General features: G+C 45.9%; 1 protein-coding gene across 1 annotated transcript in view; it reads left to right on the forward strand.

Annotated features, from left to right (window-relative positions):
* ZCCHC4 (zinc finger CCHC-type containing 4) overlaps positions 1-25839 on the forward strand; it is a gene marked incomplete in the record, with an annotated part of 41137 nt that overhangs the window by 845 nt on the left and 14453 nt on the right. The window contains 7 exon segments of the mRNA XM_027774378.1: positions 6-85; positions 1427-1509; positions 5223-5498; positions 6170-6250; positions 13788-13860; positions 16984-17134; positions 18892-18992. Of these exon segments, the coding sequence (XP_027630179.1) occupies positions 6-85; positions 1427-1509; positions 5223-5498; positions 6170-6250; positions 13788-13860; positions 16984-17134; positions 18892-18992 (845 nt within the window).

The following is a 25839-nucleotide window of genomic DNA, read 5'->3' on the forward strand; positions in this document are numbered from 1 at the left end:
AAAAGAGGAATCGCGGAAGTTTTATGCCTGTTCAGCCTGTAGAGATCGAAAAGATTGCAATTTTTTCCAGTGGGAAGATGAAAAGGTATGTCAACTTTGTGGATGTATTTTCATAAAAAGAATTTTGGTGTGAGTTTTATTGAGAATATCTAAATCAATAATGAATACAATTCAGACATTTGAGATAAATCTATTAAGAGAGATGAAGATACTGTATTTTTTGATTTGGGAGATTGGGGGAGTTTATATTTACTCTGAACTTGAATTATGCATGTCTTACTGTCTCAAAGACTTAGTTTCCCTAAAGACTCTCTGAGCTGTTAGTATTGGATCCTTCGTTGTACCTTGGCCTGCTGTGACAAGAATACCGTAAACTGGGTGACTTAAACAACAAGCATTTGTTCCTTACGATTGTAGAGGTTAGTAGGTCCGCGATCAAGGCCTTGACACAGCCGCGTCTACTGAAGTCCTGCTTCCTTGTTTGCAAACACAGTCTTGTATCTTCACTTTGATGAGAAAGAGAAAGTTCTTTTCTTGTAAGGCACGAATTCCATTCATGAGGGTTCCATCCCTATGACTTAATTATACCTCCAAAAGCCTTACTCTAAATACCATCACACTGGGGTTAAGGCTTCAGCATATTAATCTGAAGCCCCCTTGGGTGGACACAAGCGATCAGTCCATAGTACTTTGTTTACAAATGTAGATTTCCCCCTAAAAAGTCTAGGTTATGATCATTCCAGGAAATATTAGAAAAACATTCAACTTACTAGAGGGAATGTGTGCTCACTGGAAAGAGATAGAGTGAGAGAGGGCAAGTGAGAAGTCCCCTCCACATGGACAGTCACGCCACAATCCCTTCTTCTCCATTTTTCCTTTTGGGATTTTGGACACACTGCACCTGGTACAACACATGCCTGGCATGTTTTTCAAGCTGCAGGATCCAGGATTCAAACCATGCAGATTCACATGGGATTCATTTGCCTTAACCACCATGCCACCAACTGGCTCGAAAAACACTTTTTTTTTTGGGATATTTCCATGGAACATTCTTTGTGACCCATGAAGGCACTTGGAGATGTAGTAGTAGCTTCGTATGTTCTTGGACTCGGTTCCTATGAAAATTTCTGAAAGCTTTGTCTGTAGAGAACGTTCAGCGTGGTTAGGTTTATTGGAAAACCATCTTGTATACTCTTCTGCAGACCCAGTAAGGCAAGCGTGTGTGAATCGATTTCTCAGCAGTTTAACACGTTGGCTGTTGATTCACACTGCCGCATGTTTTCCCAGTTTTCTGTTTCTCTGAAGTGAATGCTTGTGTACAACAGAGATCTGCTTGAATTTCTGGCTCTTTGCTGTCAGAACATGATACCAATTTTTCTGGGGTGCTTGTGAGTTTGCTATTAAATGAGTCTCTATTCTCTTTCAGTTGTCAGAAGCAAGACTTGCTGCCCGGGAAGCTCAAAACCAAAGATGTCGGCCTCCTTTTTCCCGAGCGCAGTGTGTGGAAAGGTACTGCTGTGCGGTCATTTTTATCTTTTCTTGTCTTTTCCTTGCTCTTCTTGTCTCTTTACTTCTTTTTCTTTACATTAGAGAGAGACAGAGTGAGAAATCACCTCCCCAGAGAGATGACCTCATTGCAATCCCTTCTCCATTCTCTTTGGATTTGGGGCATGCATGCACATGCCTCTGGTCTGTTTTTTAAGCATTGCCATGTGAGGTCCAACTGCCTCTAGCACTATGTCACTGGCTGGTCTTCATTTTAGATATAATTTTTCATTTCTTTCTTGTGCCTTTAAGTTTACTTTCGTTCATTTGTTTTCTTCTTTTAATGCCAGAGGGTGCATGCATGAATGAGAGAGAGAGAGAGAGACAGACAGACAGACACACACATACACAGAGACCGCATACTCTCGCTGAGGCCTAGTCATGCCACAATCTTTTTTCCTCCAGTTCTCCATCCTGTAAGGATCCTGGGCATGCATGTATGTGCCTGGCATGTCTTTCAGCTATCAAGGCTGGGACTCCAACTTCGGTCAGCCATGCGGATCAGTTCTGGAGGGCTTAGCGTCTGCACCACAGTGCTGGCCTTCATTCATTTATCTGTATTGTGTTAAAGTATATATAACATATGGGGCCAGTGGGTGGCATAGTGGTTAGGGCACTGGACTCCCATGTTTGAGTCCTGGACCTAGTGGCTTGATACTCACGCTGGGCACATGTGTGTGTGCCCAAAATCTCGAAGGAGAATGGAGGAGAAGAGATTGCTGCTTGACCATCTCCCCAGGGGGTGATTTCTTGCTTTCTGTCTTTGTCTCTCTGGTGAGTTTATATGACCTATAGTAAAAATCTTTCACACACACACAAAAAAGTTAACCAGTAGGTACTTTGGTGATTAAGGCACTGGACTCCCACATGGCCAAATGTGGTTTGAGTCCTGGACCTGGCAGCTTGCTTTCTCACTTTCCCTTTCTGTTTCTTAAAAACAATGCATGCTATAGGGTGCTTATACTCGCTGGAGAGACAGAGACAGTGAAAATAACACCCCAAGGGGGATGGCCACACTGCAACTCCTCCTCCATTCTCCTCTTGGGATTTAGAGGACACATGGATACTTGCCCGGCGTGAGTTTCAAGCGGATAGGTCTGGGACTCGAACCACAGTTGTCCATGTGGAAGTCCAGCGATGTAACAGTTACTCCACTGCTGGTCTCGGTGTCCGTCCCGTTATCATCACATCAAAAGGCAGGTGGTGTGTGCTGTTCACTTCTTGGTAGGAGGACTGATCGTGCCCTCGGGTGGGAGGCAGCCCGAGCCAGCCGTGGTGACGTTCCTTATCCCCCTGCCCCGAGGCTGTTAGCAGTAATGAATGACCATTGCCGCAGATCGCAGCAGGACCGATTATCATTTGCTCATTTATTAGCTATACTTCTCCTATAAAGAACTTTTTTTCCACCTGTTGGCTTACCTTGTCATATTGGGTCTTCAGAAAAGTCATGGCATGGTTTGCTTACGGCAGCATTTAGAAAAGTATGTCGTGACTTCCCCAATGACCCAGTAGTTCGTGTGGGGAAAGATTAATGTTTAATTCTTCCCCTCCGTACCTCTTAACTAGTTTTCAGAAATCAGCTGATATCCCACTTGCACGTGCATAATCAGGGTCAATATTCTGGCTTTTTAAAAATGATTATTATGATTAAATTTTTCTCTGAGGGCACATGTGTTCACTAGAGAGAAAGAAAGAGAGAGAGAGGGAGAGAAAGAACCCCATGGGGTATGGTCATGCTGCGATCTTTTTTGCTCCATCTCCTTCCTCAAGATTTTAGGAACATGCATACATGTGGGGGCCATATTTTTTAGGCCACTGGGTCCGGGACTTGAACCATATGGTCAGCCATGTGGGATCCAGCTGTCTTACCACCAGGCTGTTAGTTGGCCCTCTGTTTTCACTATCACTGTGAAAGCATGTATTTAAAAACTGGTGTTTCTAAGTCTATCAAAATCATTCTTATTTTTTTTTTTCTTTTTAATTGCCAGAGAGTGTGTGTGCCCCTCAGACAGAGAGAGGGAGAGGAAGAAAGCACCCTCCGATGGGCACGGTCACACTGCAGTCCCTTCTCCATTTCTCTGTCTTGCCGGGATTTGGGGTATGCACACACACACACCCATGGTTTTCAAGCCACTGGGTCTGGGATTTGAACCGCAGATGGCCATGTGTGATCTGACTCCTTTAACCACGAGGCTGTGGGGCTGGCCCATGTTATTATTTTTTATATAGCGCTTTTTGAATTGGACTTGGGGTTATATGTAGGGTGGCCATATAATTTTAATCGAAGCCTGGAGTTTTTCAAAGTGATATGGGTGACCAACCAGACAGCAGATACAAAGCGGGACTGTCCTGGGCAAACGGGTCTACAGTTACACTAGTGAGATGTGGATTAAGGAAAACGAACTTTCCCCCCTCATAGTTTTAGCTTTACTGAGGTGCAATAATATTCGTACACTAAATTGCACATATTAAAATGTGTAATTTGGGCCTACCTCATCACACATGGTTAAGTGCTGTTTACGGAAAGCTGCACCCCGCGTGGCTGACTGCAGTGTGAATCCCAGCCCTGGCAGATGGAAGAACACAGCGAGCACAGGTGTGTGCAGGCCTAAAATTCCAGTGGGATGGGGATGAAGAAAAAAGGGTTGTGGCATAGCCGTGTCCTCTTGGGAGGTGCTTCCTTCCTCTCTTTCTCTCTCTCTCTGCCTAGCACATGTATCTTTTGACAATTAAAAAGTAATAAAATCTACATTTGATGAGTTTTTCTGGTTTTTTTTTTTTTTGGACAGGTTTTTGCTATAGGGAGCGTGTGCTTGCCAGACAGACAGAGAGAGACAGAGAGACAGAAAGCGAGAAATCACACCCCAGGGGGGATGGCCACGCCGCGTGGGAATTCAGTGGTGTAGACATTGTGTCATCTGCTGGTCCCTCAATAATCTTTAATAAATTTAAGGAAGAAAAACAAAAACAAAAGAAATGGTGATTTTGAAGCCAGATGTAAAGGTGATGTGAGCGAGATCAAATGGGATATCCAATATAATGGCTTTTAGGGCTTCACATCTTGTCTTGCTGCTTTGGGGATAAACTTACAACTACCTCCGTCATTACTGCGAAGAGCAGAGGAGCTCTGTGGGAACGTCTTTTCTTTTAGGAGGTCGTTTATCTTGCTAAGTATGCCATAAGAACTTGAAGAATGGTCTTAATTTCTCATTTTAAAATGACTGTCAACTCAGCCAGACTGTCTTTCCCACTTAGTCGGCACGCAGCCAGACAGAACTTCCAGCCCACGTTCCCCCGAGTTTTCTTACCTTTGCTTTTTATGCACGCCTCTTCAGGAACTAAGACTACTTTGGGATTCTAAAAATAGCAAGAATTTATCATCATGAAAACAACAAACTGAGGCTAGTCATGGTAGCTAAGCAGTGACGTGGTGCTGCTTGGTGCTGAAGTCACAGAGGAAGGTCTTGGGTTCACGCCCCAGGGTCTCCTCTACGTGCTGGGTACACACTTGTGCACCTGGGGATGCGGCTGGCTGAAGGCGGAGAGGGGTCACAATGGGAGGACCCATTGGGGTGTCCACTTCTCCCTCCCTGTCTTTCTCATGGCAGAAATCAATAAACTTAAAAAGCAACAACAAACTTAAAGTACGTTGCTTTGCGCTGTACTGTGTCTTGCAGGTACTTGAAGTTTATTGAGTTGCCCTTGCCTAAGAGAAAGTTTTGCCAAAGATGTCAGCAGTTGCTGTTACCCGATGACTGGGAGAAGCATGGTGAGCACCCGGTGGTGGGCGATATCTCCGTCCTCCAGCTAAGAAGGCCCAGTGAGCTCCTTTACCCACTGGAGAACAAGAAGACCAACGCCCAGTACTTGTTTGCTGATAGGAGCTGTCGGTTCTTGGTCAATCTGCTTTCCTCCCTCGGATTCAGGAGAGTGCTGTGTGTCGGAACTCCAAGGTATGTGATACGATTTATAAAGTTAATTTTTCTGTTGCTTTTATTAAAACTAAGGTCATTGGGACCAGTAGTTGGCATAATGGCTATGTCGCTGAACTCCCATGTAGTCGACCACGGTTCAAGTTCCAGACCCGGTGACTTAAACTCACGCTGGGCATGTGTGTGTGTGCATGCCCAAGATCCTGAGAGGGGAATGGAGGAGAAGGGATTGTGGCATGGCCATCCCCCCGGGGGGGTGATTTCTCACTTTCTCTCTCTGTCTTTCTGGTGAGCGCACGTACCCTATAGCAAAAACCTCTCCCCAAAAAACCCAAAAAACCAAAAGCAAACCTAAGGTCATTATCAGTCAATTTCCGCAGAGGCAAATGTAGAACGCGGTCTCTCAAGGAGTTTGCAGCCTCTGTTCCATTTGCGAGAACTCCTTTCTGACATGTGACGGGGGATTCTCTCTGTCTTGGTTCCCAAGTTGTTTATAACTGCAGAGTTCTCTGTTTCGGGTAAGCTCTGCCCTTGAAAAAACAGTTGCAAAACAGAAATCTGGTTTATACCTGCCAAATTCTCGTCAGGGTTTTACTGAAATATCAGAAGCACGTTGATGGTTTTGGTTGGCTGTTTGCTTATTTCCTGCATTTGTGAGTTCTTATTACATTCGCTTTCACGAATTGCTCTAGGTTGCACGAGCTGATCAGGTTGACAGCATCAGGTGATGAGACGTCAAACATGAAAAGCCTTTTACTGGATATTGATTTTCGGTAGGTTCACAAAATACACCATTTATTCTCCTTCGTTGTCTCCTGTTTTTAAAGTTTTCTCTCTCTCTTTTTTTATTAAAAGAATTATTTGTTTTATTTATCATCATTATTTTTAAAATTTGGTACAGGGTGATTTGTTTTATTTATCATCATCATTATTTTTAAAATTTGGTACAGGGTACATGTGCTCACTAGAGAGAGAGAGAAGGAAAAAGAGAAAGCAAGTTTCCAGTTCAGGAGTCAAACCCCAGTTGGCCGTGTTCGGGAGTCTAGCACCTCAACCACCACGCCACCTGCTGGCCCCTGAAGTTTTTCTCTTGGTTGTTCGTAATCTGTTACAACTCTTCAGTTGACATTTGGGAGTAGTAACTGGTGATGAGTCACCTTTTTAGTCAAATAAACCCAACAGGTAATCTTCCATATTTCAGAGAGGGAGGCAGTTGATTTCTCTCTGTTTGTGTGTGAGTGCATCTGATTGTCTCTGGATCATGACTGAGAGATGGATTCCCACCGAACGAAGCCTCTTCTCATAGCCTTAATGTTCGGAGATGGTTCCGAACCTCTTCGTATTTGCATCGCATTTCCAGGATTGTTTCATCGTCAGATCTTGGAAGTGTGTGAAGATGTTTCCTCAGAGGTATCTTACTGGATAATGTGCATTTTGCCCGTAACTAGACATAGCCTGGGACGAAGGGAGTGGTAACGTGGGAACAGACAGATCCTCGGGCAGAGGAGCAAGTGGGCAAGCTGTGGGAGAGGTCCGGACCACGTGGCATCTGAGGAGAGGAGAGACAGTGAGGAGCTCTCACGTGGACTCCCCCGCGGGGCCACTTAGAAGACGCAGACCTCTGCTTTGCAGCAGACGGCAGGCGTGTCCCTCCACGGTCTCGACGTCTGTAGATTTGCCGCAATCCTTCCTGGTTTCCGTAATTGTCTGAGTCCAGGAGTTGGAGGTGAGTTCGGAAGACACTGCAATCTTAGCATCTTTCACTTGTTATTGAACGTATTGAAGGAATCAGACTTCATGTCTCTTTTTATTTAGATCTGGTAGAGTCTATTTGGCCAATATTCTAATATTGTTGAGAATCTACAAAATAAAATGTACCTTCTCTCCCTAACAATGGCATTGACAGATGTTTAAAGTGTAAAATGTCACATTAAAAAGTGTAGCTTTACGTTTATTTTTCTTCTTCTTTCTTTTTTTTTAGTTTTGTCATAGAGTGCCTGTTCTCGGGGACAGAGAGAGAGAGGAAGAGAGAGAGAGAGAGAGAGAGAGAACCCCTCAGGGGGATGACCACAGCACAATCCCTTCTCCTCCATTCTCTTCTTGGGGTTTTGGGCACATATGCACACACACCTGGCGTGTTTTTCAAGCCACTAGGTCCTGGACTTAGTCTACACAGTCGGCCGTGTGGATTCCGGCCACCTTAACCACCGTGACACCCACATTTATTTTTCTTTAGATTTACCAGGTTACCTGTAGGTCATATAACAAAGCTGCTACGTTTCTCAGAAATTACCTGCACTTTCCCGTTTCTTAGTATCAGGACTGGCCTGTTAACTATGCATCCCTTGTTAGCTGGACTAACACAGTTTACCAGTACCTGCTGGCCATGGGTGATAGTACAGAGTATCTTTTCAAAGATAAATTTTGTTTCTTTTTAAAAAATTGACATATAGGGACCTGCAGTTGGTGTCATGGCTCTGTTGCTGGACTCCCATGTAGTTGACCATGGTTCGAGTCCTGGACCTGGTGACTTAAACTCACACCGGGCGCATGTGAGTGCATGCCCAAGATCCCGAGAGGAGACTGGAGGAGAAGGGATTGCGGCGTGACCATCCCCTCTGGGCGGTAATTTCTCGCTTTCTGTCTCTCTTTCTCTCTCTGTCTGTCTGGCGAGTGCATGCGCCCTATAGCAAAAACCTCCCTCCCCCCCCAAAAAAAAATTGAGATATAATCTGCTTAACATTCATCATCATTTAAAAGTATGTAGTTCACTGTTTTCTAGTGTGTGTTCACTATGTGGTGTGATCACCACCACCGTCTACTTCCAGAGATTTTTTTGTAAGTGTATTTATTTATTCTGAGACAGAGAGAGAGAGAGAGTCAGAGAGACATCTCTGCCGGGTCCTCATGCCGTCACCCACTCCCAGCTTCAGCCAGCCTGGATCACGGGGCGTGGTGGGGTGTGGACGGATGCCTTGGGCTGTGGACCCGGGACGTCCCCTGTGGGTCCAGGGGAATTACAGCAGCGTCTAGCCCTCCTAGCTCGGTCTCTAGTAACGGGGTCTGTTGAAGAGTCAGTCCTGCAGAGGAGCAGCGGGAGGTGCTAAGAGGGAGCTGGCTTCCTGAGGTGCACCGTTAGCCAGGAGACGCGCGGGCGTATCCAGGGTGGTGGGGTGTGGTTGGTCGGTCTCTCACGAAGACTCCCAGTTACACCAGGAAAGCAGTGCCCGTGTGGTGTGGCGTGGTGGTCTTGGCACTTTCGCTTGGGGGTTTTCGTTGCCATGTGAAAAAGGCTGTGCAAGGCTGGGGAACTGCCTCGCCTCCGTACCACAGGATCTGCAGAGCGGACATGACAGGCATGTGTCATGAACTAACCATACACATTCCTTTAAAATTTTATTTTTGCTATAGAGCCCATATGCGTACTGGAGTGAGACAGAGGGAAAGTGAGAAAGCACCTGCCGCCTAACCCCCACCCCCCAGGTTGCTTTCCCTTCTCATCACACCACGATCCCCTTCCCATCCGTTCTCCTCTCTGAACTTCATGCACACATGCACACTCACCCCTGCATTCCCAAGCTCCCGGGTCTGAGACTCGAACTGCATAGTCCACCGTGTGGGATCTAACCACCTTAACCACCATGCCACCTGCTGGCCCTATACTCCAAATTTTTTTTTCTACCAAATGAGCTCTTAACATTTTATTTTCCTTTCATGATGTGAGGCCACATCATCTCGTGCGTGTGCCCGAGAGAGAGAAGAAAGAGAGCGAGCCTCCCTCCCCAACGAGGCCTGGTTACTCTGCCACCTGCTCGTTCCTCCCGTTCGCCTTCCCTTCAGGAACCCTGGAATGGAAGCTGCTGGGATCAGAGCTCAAACTCTGGTTGGCCGTGAGGTTCTGGCTTCCTCCTCACCACGGTACTTCGGGGCCAGCGTGGAGTTAGAACTTTGATTCCCTTTTCCACGAACTTTTGAAGTCCTCTTGAATGTAGATATGCTAAAAATACCCTTTTCGGGAGTCTAACCACCTTAACCACCATGCCACCTGCTGGCCCTATACTCCAAATTTTTTTTTCTACCAAATGAGCTCTTAACATTTTATTTTCCTTTCATGATGTGAGGCCACATCATCTCGTGCGTGTGCCCGAGAGAGAGAAGAAAGAGAGCGAGCCTCCCTCCCCAACGAGGCCTGGTTACTCTGCCACCTGCTCGTTCCTCCCGTTCGCCTTCCCTTCAGGAACCCTGGAATGGAAGCTGCTGGGATCAGAGCTCAAACTCTGGTTGGCCGTGAGGTTCTGGCTTCCTCACCACAGCACTTCGGGGCCAGCGTGGAGTTAGAACTTTGCCTCACCACGGTACTTCGGGGCCAGCGTGGAGTTAGAACTTTGATTCCCTTTTCCACGAACTTTTGAAGTCCTCTTGAATGTAGATATGCTAAAAATACCCTTTTCGGGAGTCGAAGGATATGAAGCTAACATTTGCTAAGATGGATTTCTGCGTGCTCTAATTTTAGCATGAAAGATGTGAAACTCTATTTGGCAAACTATTATCCAAATAAAGTTATAGCAGAAAAAATGAATTTCTTAGGTTCACTTCATGAGCTGATCTTATTCAGCTGTGATTACATTTCCTGCGTGTCGAGCATTTGGGAACTGACGCTCATTGACAGGGAATGAATGGCCACATTAAACGAATGTCCTTTTGAGCCGTTTTCAAGCGCGAGCGTTGCTGATTGGTTTTGTTTGCCTATTCAGTGGAGAGAATAATTCTTTGTGGCTGATTTCATTTTAAGAGGGCGATGTTGAGTGATTTTTCATAATTTAAAATATAAGTAATTATGCTCCCTTGTCTATATGTGACAGGAACTTAGAATCGAAATTTTGACTCTTGTTTCTCACTGACTGCATATTGCTGCTCAGAGTGTTTTAGACAGGTGTGGTGTGCTGAATTCTATGTAAATCAAATATAAACTTTAAAAAAAATTTTTTTTAAAGTGACTGTTGTGTCTTTGTGAAGCAGTGGGGAGATTGTGATTAAATTAAAAAAGGATTCCATTTTTCTTTGCTCCTACTCCTAAGGCAGTGTGAGAGAGAAAACCCACAAGTGATGCTGGACTTGTAGCTGTAGTATGGGTATACTTTTTAAAAAATCAGTTATCTGAGGGGCCAGTAAGTAGATGGCCTAGTGCTTACGTCTCTGGACTCCCATGTGGCCGACCACGGTCAGAGTCTCAGGCCTGGTGGCTTGCAACTCACGCCAGACATGTGTGCACGCATGCCCAAAATCTCAAGAGGAGAATAGAGAAGGGATTGCGGCATGGTCTTCCCCCAGAGAGTTATTTCTCACTTTCTGTCTGTCTCTCTGGTGAGCTCACATGCCCTATAGCAAAAATCTCTCTTTAAAAAAAAAAAAAATTGGTTATTCAAAATTTAGTTAAATAGGAAGACATATTTGTTTCCTATTGCTAGTTCACATTGCCCCATTGTTTTTGAGATGTTCCGTGTTTTTTAGGTTACATTATATGGTTTAAATGTTTTCCTGTTATTCAGACCTTTTATTTTCAGTATGAATTTATATTCTATAAAATCAGCAGATGTACTAATAGTTACCTTAAGTGGGAACCTGCAGGTGCCATTGTGGTTAAAGGTTCGAGTCCCGGACCTGGTGGTTTACTTTTCCACTTTCTCTCTCTCTTTCTCTTGCTCTCATTCTTACTCTGTCCCTCTCTGGTCAAATAAATAAATAAATAAATAAATAAAGTTAAATAATTCTTAAAAAGAACAACAGTTACCTAAAGTGACGTCCAAGGACATTGTACTGAGGAAGGCGAGCGGCTTTGCTTCCGGCCCCCCATACAAGCATGCGTGTGTAGGTTATATTCCCGTGAGTACAATGTAGGGGCGTGAGAACATAAATTGGGGCTGGCTCCATGGCCTGGCGGCTAAGGTCGCCAGGTCCCCCCGACTGACCGCACCGCTCAAGATCTGGTGCCCAGGGCTTGAAAACGCCGCGCACGTACATGCACACGCAGTCTCTGCGTGGGGAGAGATGGAGCAGGGCGATGTGACCTCACCCCCTTGGAGGAGCTCCCTCCCTCTCTCTGTCCCTCTCCTGAGCCTCCATACCTTCTGGCAACTTCAAAAAGAAACAAAGACAAACCATGGCTGCTATTTGTTAAGGTGATTAGCGTTTTAGTATGGACCGCGCAGCTGGCGTTGTGGTAAGCTCTTCTGTCCGTCACCGTCCTCACTCCTGCCAATCTCCGAAGGTAGGAACTGTCGTGAAACTGAGGCTCAGAAGGGTTCTGTGGCTTAGCGAGGTTACGCAGTTAGTAAGGGAGCCGGAGTTTGAAACCAGCCCTTCTGACGGTAGCGTTTGAGGTCGTAACCACAGTGTGATGGGAAGAGGATGGACCGGGGCCGTCTGTCATATTAAATCTTCACTGGGGGTGATCAGTCCCTTACGACAGTAACGGAGCATTGAGCATAGGACAGGCTAGCAAGTGCCACCGTCACAATTTGCTTCAAGAAGTCGTATCGAGAATGGTGTACCTTTCTACTAAGTTAAGAATTTCCAAGGAGGATGGTGTGGCTCATAGGTGAATTACTTACAGTAAAATAGCCAACGTTCAAAATCCTATTGAGATTATGAAGAAGTTTCTATGTTAGGCAAACAAACAAACAAAAAACTTAAGAAATCAGCAAGAATGACATTATGACCCACATCCGTAAATGGCACAAACATGGAGGCAGTACAGATATGCTCAAGGAGATAGAGAAATAGGTCTTGGAAGTAATCGAATAAATGCAAATTTATACTTTTGGGTTGTCAGAAATGTCATCGTGCATTTTTTGCATAGAAAAAAATACATCATGACTTTTCCGACAACCCAGTGTGATGTGGTAAGCATTTTGCCTAGTAAATCTGCGAAGAATTATAAAATGTTAACACTCAGAGCTGATGGCATTAAAAAAAATATTTGGATAATTTTATTTATTTTTATTAATTTTATTTTTGCTATAGGGCACATGTGCTCACGAGAAAGAGAGACAAAGCAAGCCACCAGGTCCAAGATTCGAACTGCAGTCGACCTGTGTGGGAGTCCAGCACCTTAACCACCACGCCACTTGCCGTCCCAGAGCTGATGACACTTAAAAGTCATATTCAGTGAGGACCAGCCAGTGGTGTGGTGATTGAAACTGACTGGATCCCACATGGCTGCCTACAGTTCAAGGCCTGGACCTGGTGACTTGAGAAAACATGCTAGGCACATGTGTGTGCATACACAGAATCTCAGGAGGAGAAGGGATTGTGGCATGGCTATTCCCCTGGGGATGCTTTCTCACTTTCCTTCTCTCTGTCTCTGTCTCTTTCTGGGGAGTGCATGTGCCTTATAACAAATTAAAATAATAATCAGTAAATATCGTTCTTTGTTACCACAAGTTTAGTAAGTACAAAATGTACATATTTCTTTTTCTATTGTATTGGGAAGCATATTTTATTAATATGCTTACTAATTATGTTTATTAATGGCTATGTTTTATTACTATGCATATTAATTTTATTAATAAGCATATTTATATCAATCCGCATACAACAAGAGAAACTTTTTGTTTTACTTTTTTTATTAACTACCAAAGAAAATCATTAATAGCTGTTGAGCGGAAATGTTGATTTAATATTTTCCTTAAAATTATTCACCATGGGGACCAGCAGTTGGTGTAATGGCTGTGTCACTGGACTCCCATGTAGTCGACCGCAGTTTGCGTCTTGGACCCGGTGGCTTAAAAGTCACACCGGGCGCGTGTGTGTGCATGCCCAAGATCCCTAGAGGAGAATGGAGGAGAAGGGATTGCAGTGTGGCCATCCCCCCTGGGGGGTGATTTCTTGCTTTCTATCTCTCTGTCTCTCTGTCTCTCTGGCAAGTGCACGCACCCTATAACAAAAATCTCTCCCCCCCAAAAATAAATTATTCACTGTGAGCTAAATGTTCGATTGCCAATCCATTGCAAGCTTAAATTGCATAATAACCTGTCAGTAACATGATTGGTTATGTATATAGGTAGGAACATGTGTGTTTTATGTGTGAATATTCTGCAGTTTTTCCCTTGGTTCATTACACTTGTGAAAGTAATGTAATTTCTCTGTTTCTTCACTGTTAGAGATTCCCTGATAAGTTGGAAAGTAGTCTTAATTCAGAAAACTACAAAATGGTGGCATTTTTAGATTAAAGGCTTAATTTCGTTGTTTTAAAGTGTGGTTTATACCTGCGACTGGGCAAGTAACTTCAGCAATGAAATTGTTTTACAGGTACTCACAGTTTTATGCGGAAGATAGCTTTTGCCACTACAACATGTTTAACCATCATTTCTTTGATGGAAAGGTAAGAAGGATGACCGTGGTCACTTCTCTTGCTGTGGAATGACACATTTAAGAATAACCGCCTTTGCCGTTTTTCTAAATTCCTTCAGGATCACAGTCTGCTTGGTCTACCATTTATTGGTACATTTATTCACTCATTGAGTGTCCACTGAGCAGCTACAAGTGCCTTCGTTACTCTTCCTCATGGCTTGTCCCTGCTTTTTGCATGAAGAGCCACCTTCTTACCCGGATCCGCCAGCTCTGCATTGAACTGGGTCACTCTCCAGCCTCTCCTCTCCCCGGGCCCCCTTTGTCACCGGTGCTCAGGCCCACGACATTCCAGCCGGACAGGTGCCTTTCCACCCAGGCCAGGCCTCTGCTGCTCCACCCTCCTCCTCTCCCTGGACTGGATAACTTCTGCTCATTCTCAGAGCTCTGCTCCAGTCACCTCCCCATGCCTCCTCTGTCCTCCTGCAAGGACTCGTGCCTGTGGAGATTTGCCATCTGTCATGAAACGCACGTGGGGGAGTGTATGGGCGATCTGTGCCATCCTCACCTTGCTGTGAACCTAAAAGGGGTATATAAAGAAATTCAGGTGCTTAAAAAAGAAAACGAGCACGGAGGATTAAAAAGCAGCGTCCTTCATTGTGGTGGTAGTAACGTCCCTGAGAATAATCAGCATTGCCGAGCTGGTACCCAACTCCCGGGCTGAGCTCTTAGCTAGGCCTATTACAAGAAAGAGTCCATAACCAACCAGTAATCACGCCCAGCAGGAGGGTGGGCAGAATGTCCTGCACTTGTCAAGAAGACGACTTGATGGGTCAGGCAGTGGCTTGGTGGTGCACAGTTCGAGTCCTGGACCTGGAGGCTTAGAAAACATGCTGGGAGGATGGGCATGAGAAGAATGGAGGACAAGGGATTGTGGCATTTTACAGCTGTTGAGCCATGGTAACAGATTCCTTTCTAAAAGCCAATAGCACCCACCCCTGGGGTGCTTTCGCATCTTCCCTTGCTGTCTCTGGCTCTGGCAAGTGCACACACCCTATAACAAATTTTTTATAAAAAGGCAACTTGAAGCAAACCTTTAAATATGTATATATTTATCAATTTTTTCAAGCTTGTAAATCACGCTTATCTGTATCCTGCGCTTTAAGATATTAGCTAGTGACAATGAAAATGAAGCAAGACTGAAATAGTACGCATTCGATTCATGAGAACGAACACTCGGTTGTTGGCTGGGATCGAACACAACTCTGACTTAGTAACGATAGCACTCCTTTCATTTGAATCAGTTCAGCACTGGGGTATACCTTTTTCAGCTGTGATACCTGTTACAGCCAAGTCCTGAAATAAATAGCAGTTAGAATTACATGTATTCTGTGTCCCCCAAAGGGTTTGCGTGACTGATAATCGTCAGGGTCCGAGAACTGATCAAATGAGCGCAAAGAAGGAGAGAGTGGAAGGAGAGTTAAGTGACTGTCAGTGCTGGTGGCCTCGGCAAGCGCGAGTCTCCCTACGCGGTCAAACGAGGACCCTCCCCGAATCACGAGGGGCCACTACACCGTCATTTCTTACCAGGGGAAAATTCTTGAATATTTTTAAAATTAGGTTAAGAGTTTAGGCAACGTTCACGTGTGTGTGTGTGTGTGTGTGTGTGTGGTGGTGGTGGTGGTGGTGGTGTCTCACCATCCTGCAACCCTCCTTCTCTGTCTCCTTAGTGGCTGAGACCACTGGCTTAGGCCATGTCACTCAGCTCTTTAGGGTGGGCTGGGAAGTGAACCAGGGCTTCCTGTGTGACCAGCATGTACTCCTGTTCCTGGGCCTTTTACTTTGAATTTTTAGGGATCTGAAGGTTTTCAGTCTCATCGTCTCAACTTTACGTTCTCGGTCAGGGGAGCAGGTTAAGCAGGTAGCAAGCAGGATTGAAAAGTGGCCGTGCTTCTGGACACATCTCCGCTGTAGGAGTTCCAGCAGGAAGTTAGTAAAGACGGGGAGAAGGATTAGGGTGTTAACAGTTTTTTTCTCTCATCAGTTGTGTCTTCTAAATTGATTTAGTCATTCAACAATATGTTTTATTGTAAAGTACATCGAGGCATATTAATGTTTAAAATACCACTAGCCTTTAAAATCTTACCCATTTTGTATACTGTAAGCTTCGATTTATTTATTTTTTTAAAGAGAAATTTTTGCTCTAGGGTGCATGTGCTCAACAAGGAGACAGAGACAGAAAGTGAGAAATCACCCCTCCGCCCAGGTGCAATCCCTTCCCCTCCATTCTGCCCTCAGGATTTTGAGCACGCACACACATGCACTCGGCATGAGTTTTAAGCCACTGGGTCCAGGACTTGAACCATGGTCACCTACGTGGAAGTCCAGTGACATAACCATTACGCCATCTACTGGTCCCAGTTTTGATTTATTTTTATAGATGAGCACTTGAAAACTGCTACCAAGTCGGTAGACTAGATAGATACCGTTATAGGTGTGTCTCTCATTAGCTTCAGCCAAAGCAAAAAAGGGCAAATATCCTAGTAAAGTTAACGTTACCATGACTAAAAACACTTAATTCAGGCTGCCGTAAAAGGCTATCAATAGCATGTTTTCACGAGCATGTTTTCACAACTAGACAAACGTCCTTTGTGGGTTTTCATTTATTTGTCTTTCAATTCTCACGCCCCGGCTCAGAGGCATGTGTGTATGTTATAAAGTGGTCGTTACCCCCTGCTCTAAACTGAGCTCATGGCCGTGGACAAACAAGACCGGAAAACGCTGCCTCCTCCCCCTCGTACCCCTGCTTGTTTGTTGAATTGCATTGAACATTTTAGATGTTTCTGTGGGTAATGAGTTTCTCTCTTTTAGGTTACTAAATTTAGTTTTTTAATGTAACCATTTGAAATGTGTGGTCTTCTGATAGCGATGGTGTTTGCTTTTGCAATTTTAAAAGCCTGCTTATCAAGGAGCCCAAAGATAAAATCTTGCAGGGCGGACTAAGAGAGGCTTCGGGATGTCACCGAGGGACTCGGCGGTGGCGGGGTGACTTGGTAAAGTTGCCAGTCCAAAGAGTGAAACTGAGGCTAATGCATTCTCCTCCAAATAAGATGAAGGGCCTCTCTGCGGTCCTAATTTAGAAATGCACTTGTTCCAGGCTGCCCTTGAAGTATGCAGAGCGTTTCTGCAGGAAGATAAAGGCGAAGGAGTCATTATGGTGACAGATCCTCCTTTCGGTGGCTTAGTCGAACCTCTGGCTGTTACATTCAAGAAGTTAATTGCTATGTGGAAGGAAGGTCAAAGCCAAGGTGTGTAATTTATTACTTACTGCAAAACAAACGTGTATCTATGTATCTGCTTCCTGTCACATCCTGGCCCAGCTCAGTAAACCACCACCGATGGAGGGCACACGTCTTGGGTTCTTCTCTGTTCAATCGGGCTCATTTGACAGTGTGACAAACTTCATTACCACAGTATACTTTGTGTTATTCTTTAAATTTTGTGTTTTTAAAATGGCTTTTAGGTGAAACCATTGTTTTTGGTGGACTATGGGAGACGATAGGGAGCAGGAGTGAAACGTTCATTCAGTAAATACGAGTGGCCGGCAGGTGCCTTTGCACCGGGAACGGAGTGGTGACCAAAGCAGACACTCGGCTCTGCCCTGTGGACCTTCCAGTCCCTGCCTGTATTGCCTCGCCCAGAGCTCTAAGGAGCACCCAACTTCGGGCCCAGAGCTCAAAACTTTGCCAAGACTTGAGTCTGGTGTTAGACCACAGAGGCAGAGAGAGTGGTCAGTGACAGATTTGCAGCCTCAAAGGCTACGGGGTTGTCATTCAGGGTAAAGTGGCCGAGGACCTCATAGTGTTTCATTTACTGGGTCATCGGAAAAGTCAGGATGTGTTCTTTTGCTTTTCTGTGCAAAGACGCGTCGTGGCTTTTCCGATGACCTGGTAATTACGAAACGCGTGCAGTCAGTTTTTAGACGCAGCGTGTAGTTCTCAAGGTCAATCGGAAGCGTGTCAGGAATCGTGCGATCGGGTTTCTCTGCTCATCGTGCTCCGTAAGTAGAGTGCTCTGGGGACGGGCACACACGTAAGCTGACGCCTGGCCCACGTGGAGACGTATTTCACGTGCATCGTCAGTCCACTGGTCAGGGTGGGTTAAATGAGCATCCGTGGTGACGCAGTGAAGAGCCGGAGGGCTCGAGCCCCTGCTCTGCTCTTACTCGCTGTGTGGACTTGACAGCTGCAGCCTCGGTTCCTCGTGGCTACAGTGAAGTCCTGAGCTCTGACTCCGGGCTGCTGGAAGGAGGCAGTGCTCTGGGGGGATAGCTGTGGTCCCCGTCCCTCGTAAAAACTAATTTTGATTACTTTTTTAAAAAAAATATTTATTTGTTTAATTCCATTTATTTTTATTTTGTTACAGAATCATTTTATTTATTTATTTATATTTGACTAGAGAGAGAGAGAGAGAAAGTGAGAAAGCAAGCCTCCAGTTCTAGAACTTGAACCATGGTCGGCCATGTGGGAGTCCAGCGCCCTGAACCACCATGCCACCTGCCGGTCCCCCATCTGTTGTTATTATTTATTTATTTTTTGGGCGGGGGAGAGATTTTTTCTTATAGAGCATGTACACTTGCCAGAAAAACAGAGAGAGACAGAGAGACAGAACGTGAGAAATCACCCCCAGGGAGGATGGTCATGCCGCAATCCCTTTTCCTCCATTCTCCTCTTGGGATCTTGGGCACGCACGTACACGCACCCGGTGTGAGTTTAAGCCACCTGGTCCGGGACTTGAACTATGGTTGACTACGTGGTGGTCCAGCGAATAGCCATTACGCCAACTGCCGGTCCCAAGAATATTTCCCTTAACCTTGGGGAAACGCGAGGTTGTCAGTGAGACCCTGGAAACAGTCTCTCTTGGGGAGCGGGACTCAAATGTACCGAGCACTTGCGGTTTCTCCCAGTACCAAGAGTTTTCAGTTACAGCTGTTTGTTTTATTTTTATGTGACATCTCATTTTTATTTAACTTCTTGTTTCTCTCTTCTTTTTTGTAACCCACTAGATGACAGTCACAAAGAACTACCCATTTTCTGGATTTTCCCCTATTTTTTTGAACCCCGAATTTGCCAGTTTTTTCCCAGCTTCCGCATGCTGGATTACCAGGTATTGTAAATACTCTTTTCTCTGGTGTGCTTGTGGAATGGATATTCTGCTTAAATAAGTATTCTGGGAAGATTGCTCAATGACCTCAGTAAGTTAAAATACCCCGAACTGTATTAAACACTGAAATACACCATATGTGGTTTAATCCGTGGTTCCTAAATGCCTCAATCCCTAGGGTTCTTGTTAAAAACAGAGATTACTGGGCTGGCCCCGTGGCTTGGTGGTTAAGGAGGCGAGATCCCCCATGGCTGACAGCGTAGCTCAAGTCCCAGACTGTGGCTTGAGAAACACGCTGGGTGTTGTTTGCATGCCTCAAATCCTTAAGGGAGGGGTTGTGGCATGACAGTTCCTCCTGGGGTGCTTTTCCCCCCCTCTATCTGTTACTCTGTCTGTCCATGTCTCTCTGCTGCCCTCTGGCCAAAAAAAAAAATATATATATATATAGAAATGGATGGATAGCTTCTCAAGTCCCAAAATAAACCTGCCAGTCAAAATCAAAGGGTAAACCTCCAAGGACAAAGTGTTGTTTAAATGTTCCTTTTAAAGTGTATTACTTCCATGAGAGAGACAGAGAGAGAGACGGCATCTCCACCAGGGTCTCCATGCCACAGCCCTCCCCGCCCCACCCCGTCCTCGTCCTCGATCCCCGCACAGGAGGCCGTGGGCAGTGGCCTGGAGCCTTCCGTGAGTTCCACGGAGGTGGCAGCGTGTCCTATCTTATTGCTGTGCCACCGTCCAGCTGCTCGAGGACGGATACGTCACCTCACTCCCAGGTGAGCAGAAGCAGGAGTGGGGCTCGGTCTAGACCCGCCCACCCACGGGAGCTTTCCCCAGCACCAGAACATTCCGCGGCCCCCAGGATCAAGAGTAGCACCAGAACATTCCGCGGCCCCCAGGATCATCCTTATGGACGTCAGTTGTTTCCCGTTCAGAGGTCACAGAAAGTAAATCCCTTTCTCCGGTTGGCGGAATGCCAGGTACACTGGTGCTGTGTCACCCAGAGGTCGCCACGAATCTGAACAAGGTGTTCACGGCTGTGTGGTGTCGGAGCAGGCGCCGTGGCTCTGCGTGGGAGTGGCTGGGGTGGGCCTTCCTGGAGTGCGTGGACCTCGTCCTTCTCAACTGCCGGTGCTCTTTCCCCACGTGGGGATGAGGCTGGAGGCCGTAGCGCTACTCTGTCCCTTCGGTTTGTCCTGAGTGTCCCCTTCCCTGTAGTTGCTTCTTTGGGTTCTGAAGTTGCCCTCATCACCCACTCTGCATAGTCACCAAGATGGCATTGCTGCATCTTCCTGTTAGGGCCTTTTTCTATTTGAGTTTCTGCAGCCTCCGATCCAGCCTTTCCAGCCCTGGGAGCTCACCAGTGGCTGCAAGCTAGCACTTGATCCTAATCTTGAAGCATGTGCCATTATGAAATTATTTTACAATTCCAGAAGCAACAAATGTTACCCCAAATGAGGGGACAAATCCCACCTGTGATTCCACCCGAAAGCTTTTGAAATCATCTCCTTTAAAAGCACTGTTCATGCATTTGTAATGACAGAAGTCCGTATTGGATTCTTCCTGCAACGTGTCTCTGTAAGCGGGCGCTATTAAAGGCAGCTAAGTGATCTCCACGCTTCTGAGAACTCCCCAGGATTCCGCTGACAGCCTGTGTTGCTGTTCCGGCCTTTGGCCTGTAGGTGGCACGTACCTTTGGAGTACTATGAACATGTCTATGTATATACATTTTTCCGTATTTTACATGACTTTCTTAAAGTAGATGTCCGAAGTTGAGATGACTTTATTAAGTTTAGTGGACATTTCTGTAGCTGTTGAACCAGGTTTACAGGCTCCTTTCTGAAAATGAATCACACACACCATTTTAACCTTGACTTCTTAAGCTCTGCTTCAGGCAAAATCTCCCTCGTAAGTCCTCTTAATGGTTCCCAGCCTGTTCTGGGGCATTCGGTTTCTGTTCCTTGTCTGAGGGGAGCTTCCAGCATTGACCTTTGCAGTCCACAGAGAGCTGGCATAGCCGAAAGGTCTTCCTGCGGAAACTGGTTCGGTTTCCAGGAGCACCTGCTGTCTTCAGGTTGAATAGTGCAACGCTTGACACGTGGTCGAAGCCCTGTGTATGTTAAGTGAATAACTGAGTAAAAAAGCATGAACTGGGGCCAGCAGGTGGTGTGGTGGTTAAGGGCACTGGACTCCCACATGGCTGAGTGTGGTTCGAATCCCAGACCTGGCAGCTTGCTTTCTCACTGTCCTTCTCTCTCACTCTGTCCCTCTCTGATCAAATGAAAATAAAGAAATAAAAGTTCAATAAAATAATTCTTTTTTAAAAAAGCATGAGCTTCAGAGTTGGAAAGGATCGGGTTTTAATCCTGGTTCTGTCGACTGAGAGTGGTAGTAATAGGGTGCCCTGGCAGGTTTGAAGTATGTGATGAGAATGCATGAGCAGGGTTGGCCTGTTCTTACACCCAGGAAGGAAAGGGTGCTGCTCATGGCATCGTCGTCTCCCTCACGGTCATTGTCATCATTCGGGTTATCCTAAGGTGAGAGTAGAACTCTTCCTCAGTTCTTTTTTTGGGGTATAATATCTGAGATATTAAAATTGCATAACACAGAGCCCCAGAAAACTGCCAGACCCGCATTCAGGATGGATTGTCACGATAGGTAAGAGTGGAATCATGAGGGGCCGAAGAAGGCAGGTCCAGGGCACCGTGGGTGGGAGAGGGGATGTGGAGTTAGTCACCAACTCTCTCTCTCTCTCTCTTTTTTTAAGAGGTTTTTGCCGTAGGGCATGTGTGCTCGCCAGATGAAGAGAGAGAGACAGTAAGAGGGAAATTGAGAAATCATCCCCCAGGGAGGATGGCCATGCCACAATCTTGGGCACAAACACACATCTAGATGTTTTTCAAGCCACCAGGTCCAGTACTCGATCCGCGGTCAGCCATGTGGGAGTCCAGCAACATGACCGCTCCACCGTCTGACGGCCCCGTCACTAACTCCTGCACCTCTAGGCAGCCTTCATTCCTAGGAAAGAATTTCTGGAACTATTGGAGTTCGGGTTTTGCAAGGTAGTCACTAAGTCCAAGCTCCTGGAAAATAATTTCACAATTCCATGTCATGGTGAAAAAAGGTTCTGATTAGGTCGTGTGAAAGCCAGCCTTTAAAAAGAAAAATGAGAGCCAAACCCACAGACACAGCACATCTTAGTTCTCCACGCCTCCTACCCCTGGGAGGGCGGAACCGCCATTGCTGCTCGTGCTGGGCGCCGAGTCTCCGTCTCTGCCGATGTGTTTATAAACCGTATCTATCAGACCGTTCCTTGGAAGGCTTTTTGACTTCCTTTTCAGTTTTTGAACATTTCTCTGGACCTGTTATTATTCTTACTCCTTTCTGAGCCTTTTGCTTTCTTTCGTTACTTTAACTTCATTCCAAGGCATGTTTTCTTTTTCTTTCCTATTAGCCGCCTTCATCAAACGAAAGATCGGAGTTCTCTCCTCCTTCACGGATCCTGTTCCCAAAGACCTTGATGAGCTTTTTTCCTGACATTGCCTAAGCTGAGTGTAAGTCCTCAAGCCACAATGCAAGGAGCAAAACAAATCAGAAATCTCTTTTTTAAAAGTGCTATTGAGGAGAAGGCAGAAATGCTGCAAGCCTTCGTGAAATATAAGTTATGAACGCTCTTCAGTCATAAAGGACTTGACAGTTAAACCGTAATCAAACTCCCAGAAAAGCGAGACTTTTATTAAGGACAGGTTGGGAAGGGGGATTGTGATAATGCAAAGAAATTCTGATTTAGAGTCAGAAGACCGAATCCTAGCACCGCCTTTTAGAGGCTCTTTAACCTTGGGGGAAGTCACTTTATCTACCCGGTCTGTTTTCTCACCTATGAAATCAAGTGCTTCAGCCAGGAAAGGAATGGGGGGTGCGTTTCACTTCAGGGCTACGTCGGCTACATTGGGAGTGACTTTTGGGGCAGTTTGTTGAGAATACCCGGTTGAGTGGCAAAAAGTAACTGATTCGTGATTGTGAAAGTAGAAGGGATTGATTATTGAAGTCTGCCACAGTGGGCAGGGCCAGATGGTGGGGTTCACGTCCCGGATTGCCCGTATCCAGGTCCGAGGAGCTCTTATCCCCGCCATCTTGAACATCCTGTTCTCTCATTTCTACTTCACATGGGACACTTGTCCAGAGTGTTTATTTTTTTAAAAAAATTATTCTTTATTTAATTTTAGTCATTGTCATTATTTTATTCATTCATACATGCTTTCTGAAGTTGACCGGAGAGAGACAGAGAGAGAGAAGGAAAGCGAGAGAGCAGGCTGCAGGTCTGGAACTCGAACCACGGTCAGCCATGTGGGAGTCCAGCCGCCTTAACCACCACCCACCTGTTGGCCCCCGGAGTGTTTAATGTAGAGCCCTTTGCTATTGTTAAAGCTATCCTTTTAAAAAAATCAATTTATAGAGGAATTGACAAGAATTTCTGGGAAATTACTACAAATTACAAGATGGCAACTGAAATTCTCAAAATTCAGTCTGTACTAAACGTAAAACATGGAGTGGGTGAAGAGGGTAAGACATCTATAGGGATTTTAAATAAGAAGTGACATGGGATATGGGGACTCTGACCTAAAAGCCCTATTGCTCTGGGCTCTGGTAGAAGTCTGGGGCCGGCAGGGCATGGTGGTTAATAACAGGCACTGTATTCCCGCATGGCTGACCACAGTTCAAGTCCCAGATCTGGCAGCTTGCCTTCTCGTTTTCCCTTTCTCTCTCTCTGCTTAAATAAATAATAATAATAACACATGGAATTGGACCAGCAATTGGCGTAATGGCTATGTTGCTGAATTCCCATATAGGCAACCGTGGTTCAAATCCCGGACCCGGTGGCTTAAACTCACGCCGGGCACGCATGCGCAAGATCCCAAGAGAAGAATGGAGGAGAAGGGATTGTAGCGTGGCCATCCCCCCTGGGGGATGATTTCTCACTCTCTCTCTCTCTGTCTCTCTCTCTCTTTTCTGGCGAGCACACATACCCTATAGCAAAAACCTCTCAAAAAAAAAAAAAGAATTAAATAAATAAATCATAAAAATAATCTAAAAAAAAGAAGTATGACTGATGGGTGGACTTGGGCCCCTCTTATGCACTGAACTTAAATACCACGCCGCCGTAAGGAGTTACGGCGATCCAAGGACCGTCTTCTCCCATCTTTGTGTACTGATGCAATTCCTGGAACATAGTAGGGGCCAGAAACACGTCGGTCGATTGGAATGTTTTGGTCTCCACAGCACTGTTGATAGTTCCAGCGTCATGTTACGGAAGATGTTTGCGGACAGATACAATGAAGAGGCAGGGCAGCAGGCCCGAGATTCCGTGCTCGCCCTCATTTCTGTGCAGTTCTTCCTCACATTAACCAGTTCATGGGAGCGATCATCATCCTTGCCAGTGGAGTGTCAGGGATAATGACGGGAAAGTGGCGTCTCAGCTCCACCAGATTCGCAACTTGCAGGATTGTGTTTGCTTTACAGCACTTCCAGAGGAGGTTTATGTGTGTGATGGAGCTCTGAAATGCCCACGTATGTTCGAGGTACATTAATTCACGCATCATACAGGCCGTATGTTTATAGTTAAGTAGCACAACAACCCTGCATTTAAAAATAATCGTAATCTCAATTAGGTGATGCAGAAGCGAGCAATCGACCACCTTCCTGACACACTCTCTCTCTGACCCCTTGGGTAAGCATAAAGACATTCTTCCTTCCTTTTCTCCCTCCCCTCCGCTCGCTTCCGTCTGCTGTTTATTATACAGCACAGACGCGTCCTGTACTAGAACTCTTTGTAAAATATTGTTTTGCAACATTAGAAAATCTTCCTCACGTTCTCTTGGGAAGAATTTGTTTCTTGCGATACTCGTAAATGTTCAAAATGCCTTCGCTGCGTTTAATCAGGTCCCTGTATGTTTGTTGAGTTCACAAAGGCGTGCGTTAGGGGGAAATTGTGAATTTACATCATTTTAAATGAAAACGACTTACTGTGCCATTTTAAGGTGATTTTGGAGTGGCATCTATTTTGGCGTCTTAGCCGCTGGTAGGTCACGTGTTCGTAGGGTTTCGGCGTTGAAGAGGAGCACGCAGGTAGGCGACGCTGTCCAGTTCAGCACTCACCCCTGCCGACCCCCTAACTGCACTGCCCTGGCTCCACTGGAATGCTTCCGGTTAGCAGAGTCCAGCAGCCCTCCCGCAGTTCAATTTATTTAATAGCTCTGATCGTTAGGAAGTTTTCTCACACTGAAATAAAATATGCTCCCTATTAACTTCTAACCATGGGCCCTAGTTCTGTCCTCTGAGGCTGCAGAGGGTAAGCCCAATTTCGATTCCGTCTGACAACTCTCCAGTTAGAAGAAGTCATCTGATCCTCCCAAGTTTCCTGCTTTTCTGAATCCACAGTCCCGGTTGGTTAAATGATAAGTCTTATTCATTCCTGTTATTTTCAATAGACACGAACTGGTTTTGCCAACGTCTTTCTTAAAATGTGACCGAATGTGGGACATCCATTGTGACCTGACCTTGGGCTTTTCTGGTCACAAGACCCCACTTCGGCATTGGCCTGTGTGAACCAGCACCGGCTCTCACCAGTCAGGCTGGACCGGGGCCTGGCATGCCAGCAGCCGCCAGAAACCCTGGATGGTGGTTTTTCCACCCTGACCCCTGGGCCTTCTTGTACCTAGTTTTTCCCACCCTGACACTTCTTAGTGAGGCTTTTTGATACAGCTCACTCCTCCGTCCAGCAGGCCTGGGTGTGAAACCAGACAGGACCACGGCGAGCGAGCCCAGGAATAGGCCGTTAAAGGCTTCTCTT

Source organism: Tupaia chinensis, unplaced genomic scaffold (assembly GCF_000334495.1).
Source record: "Tupaia chinensis unplaced genomic scaffold, TupChi_1.0 Scaffold000426_1, whole genome shotgun sequence".
In the NCBI taxonomy this organism is placed as follows: domain Eukaryota; kingdom Metazoa; phylum Chordata; class Mammalia; order Scandentia; family Tupaiidae; genus Tupaia; species Tupaia belangeri.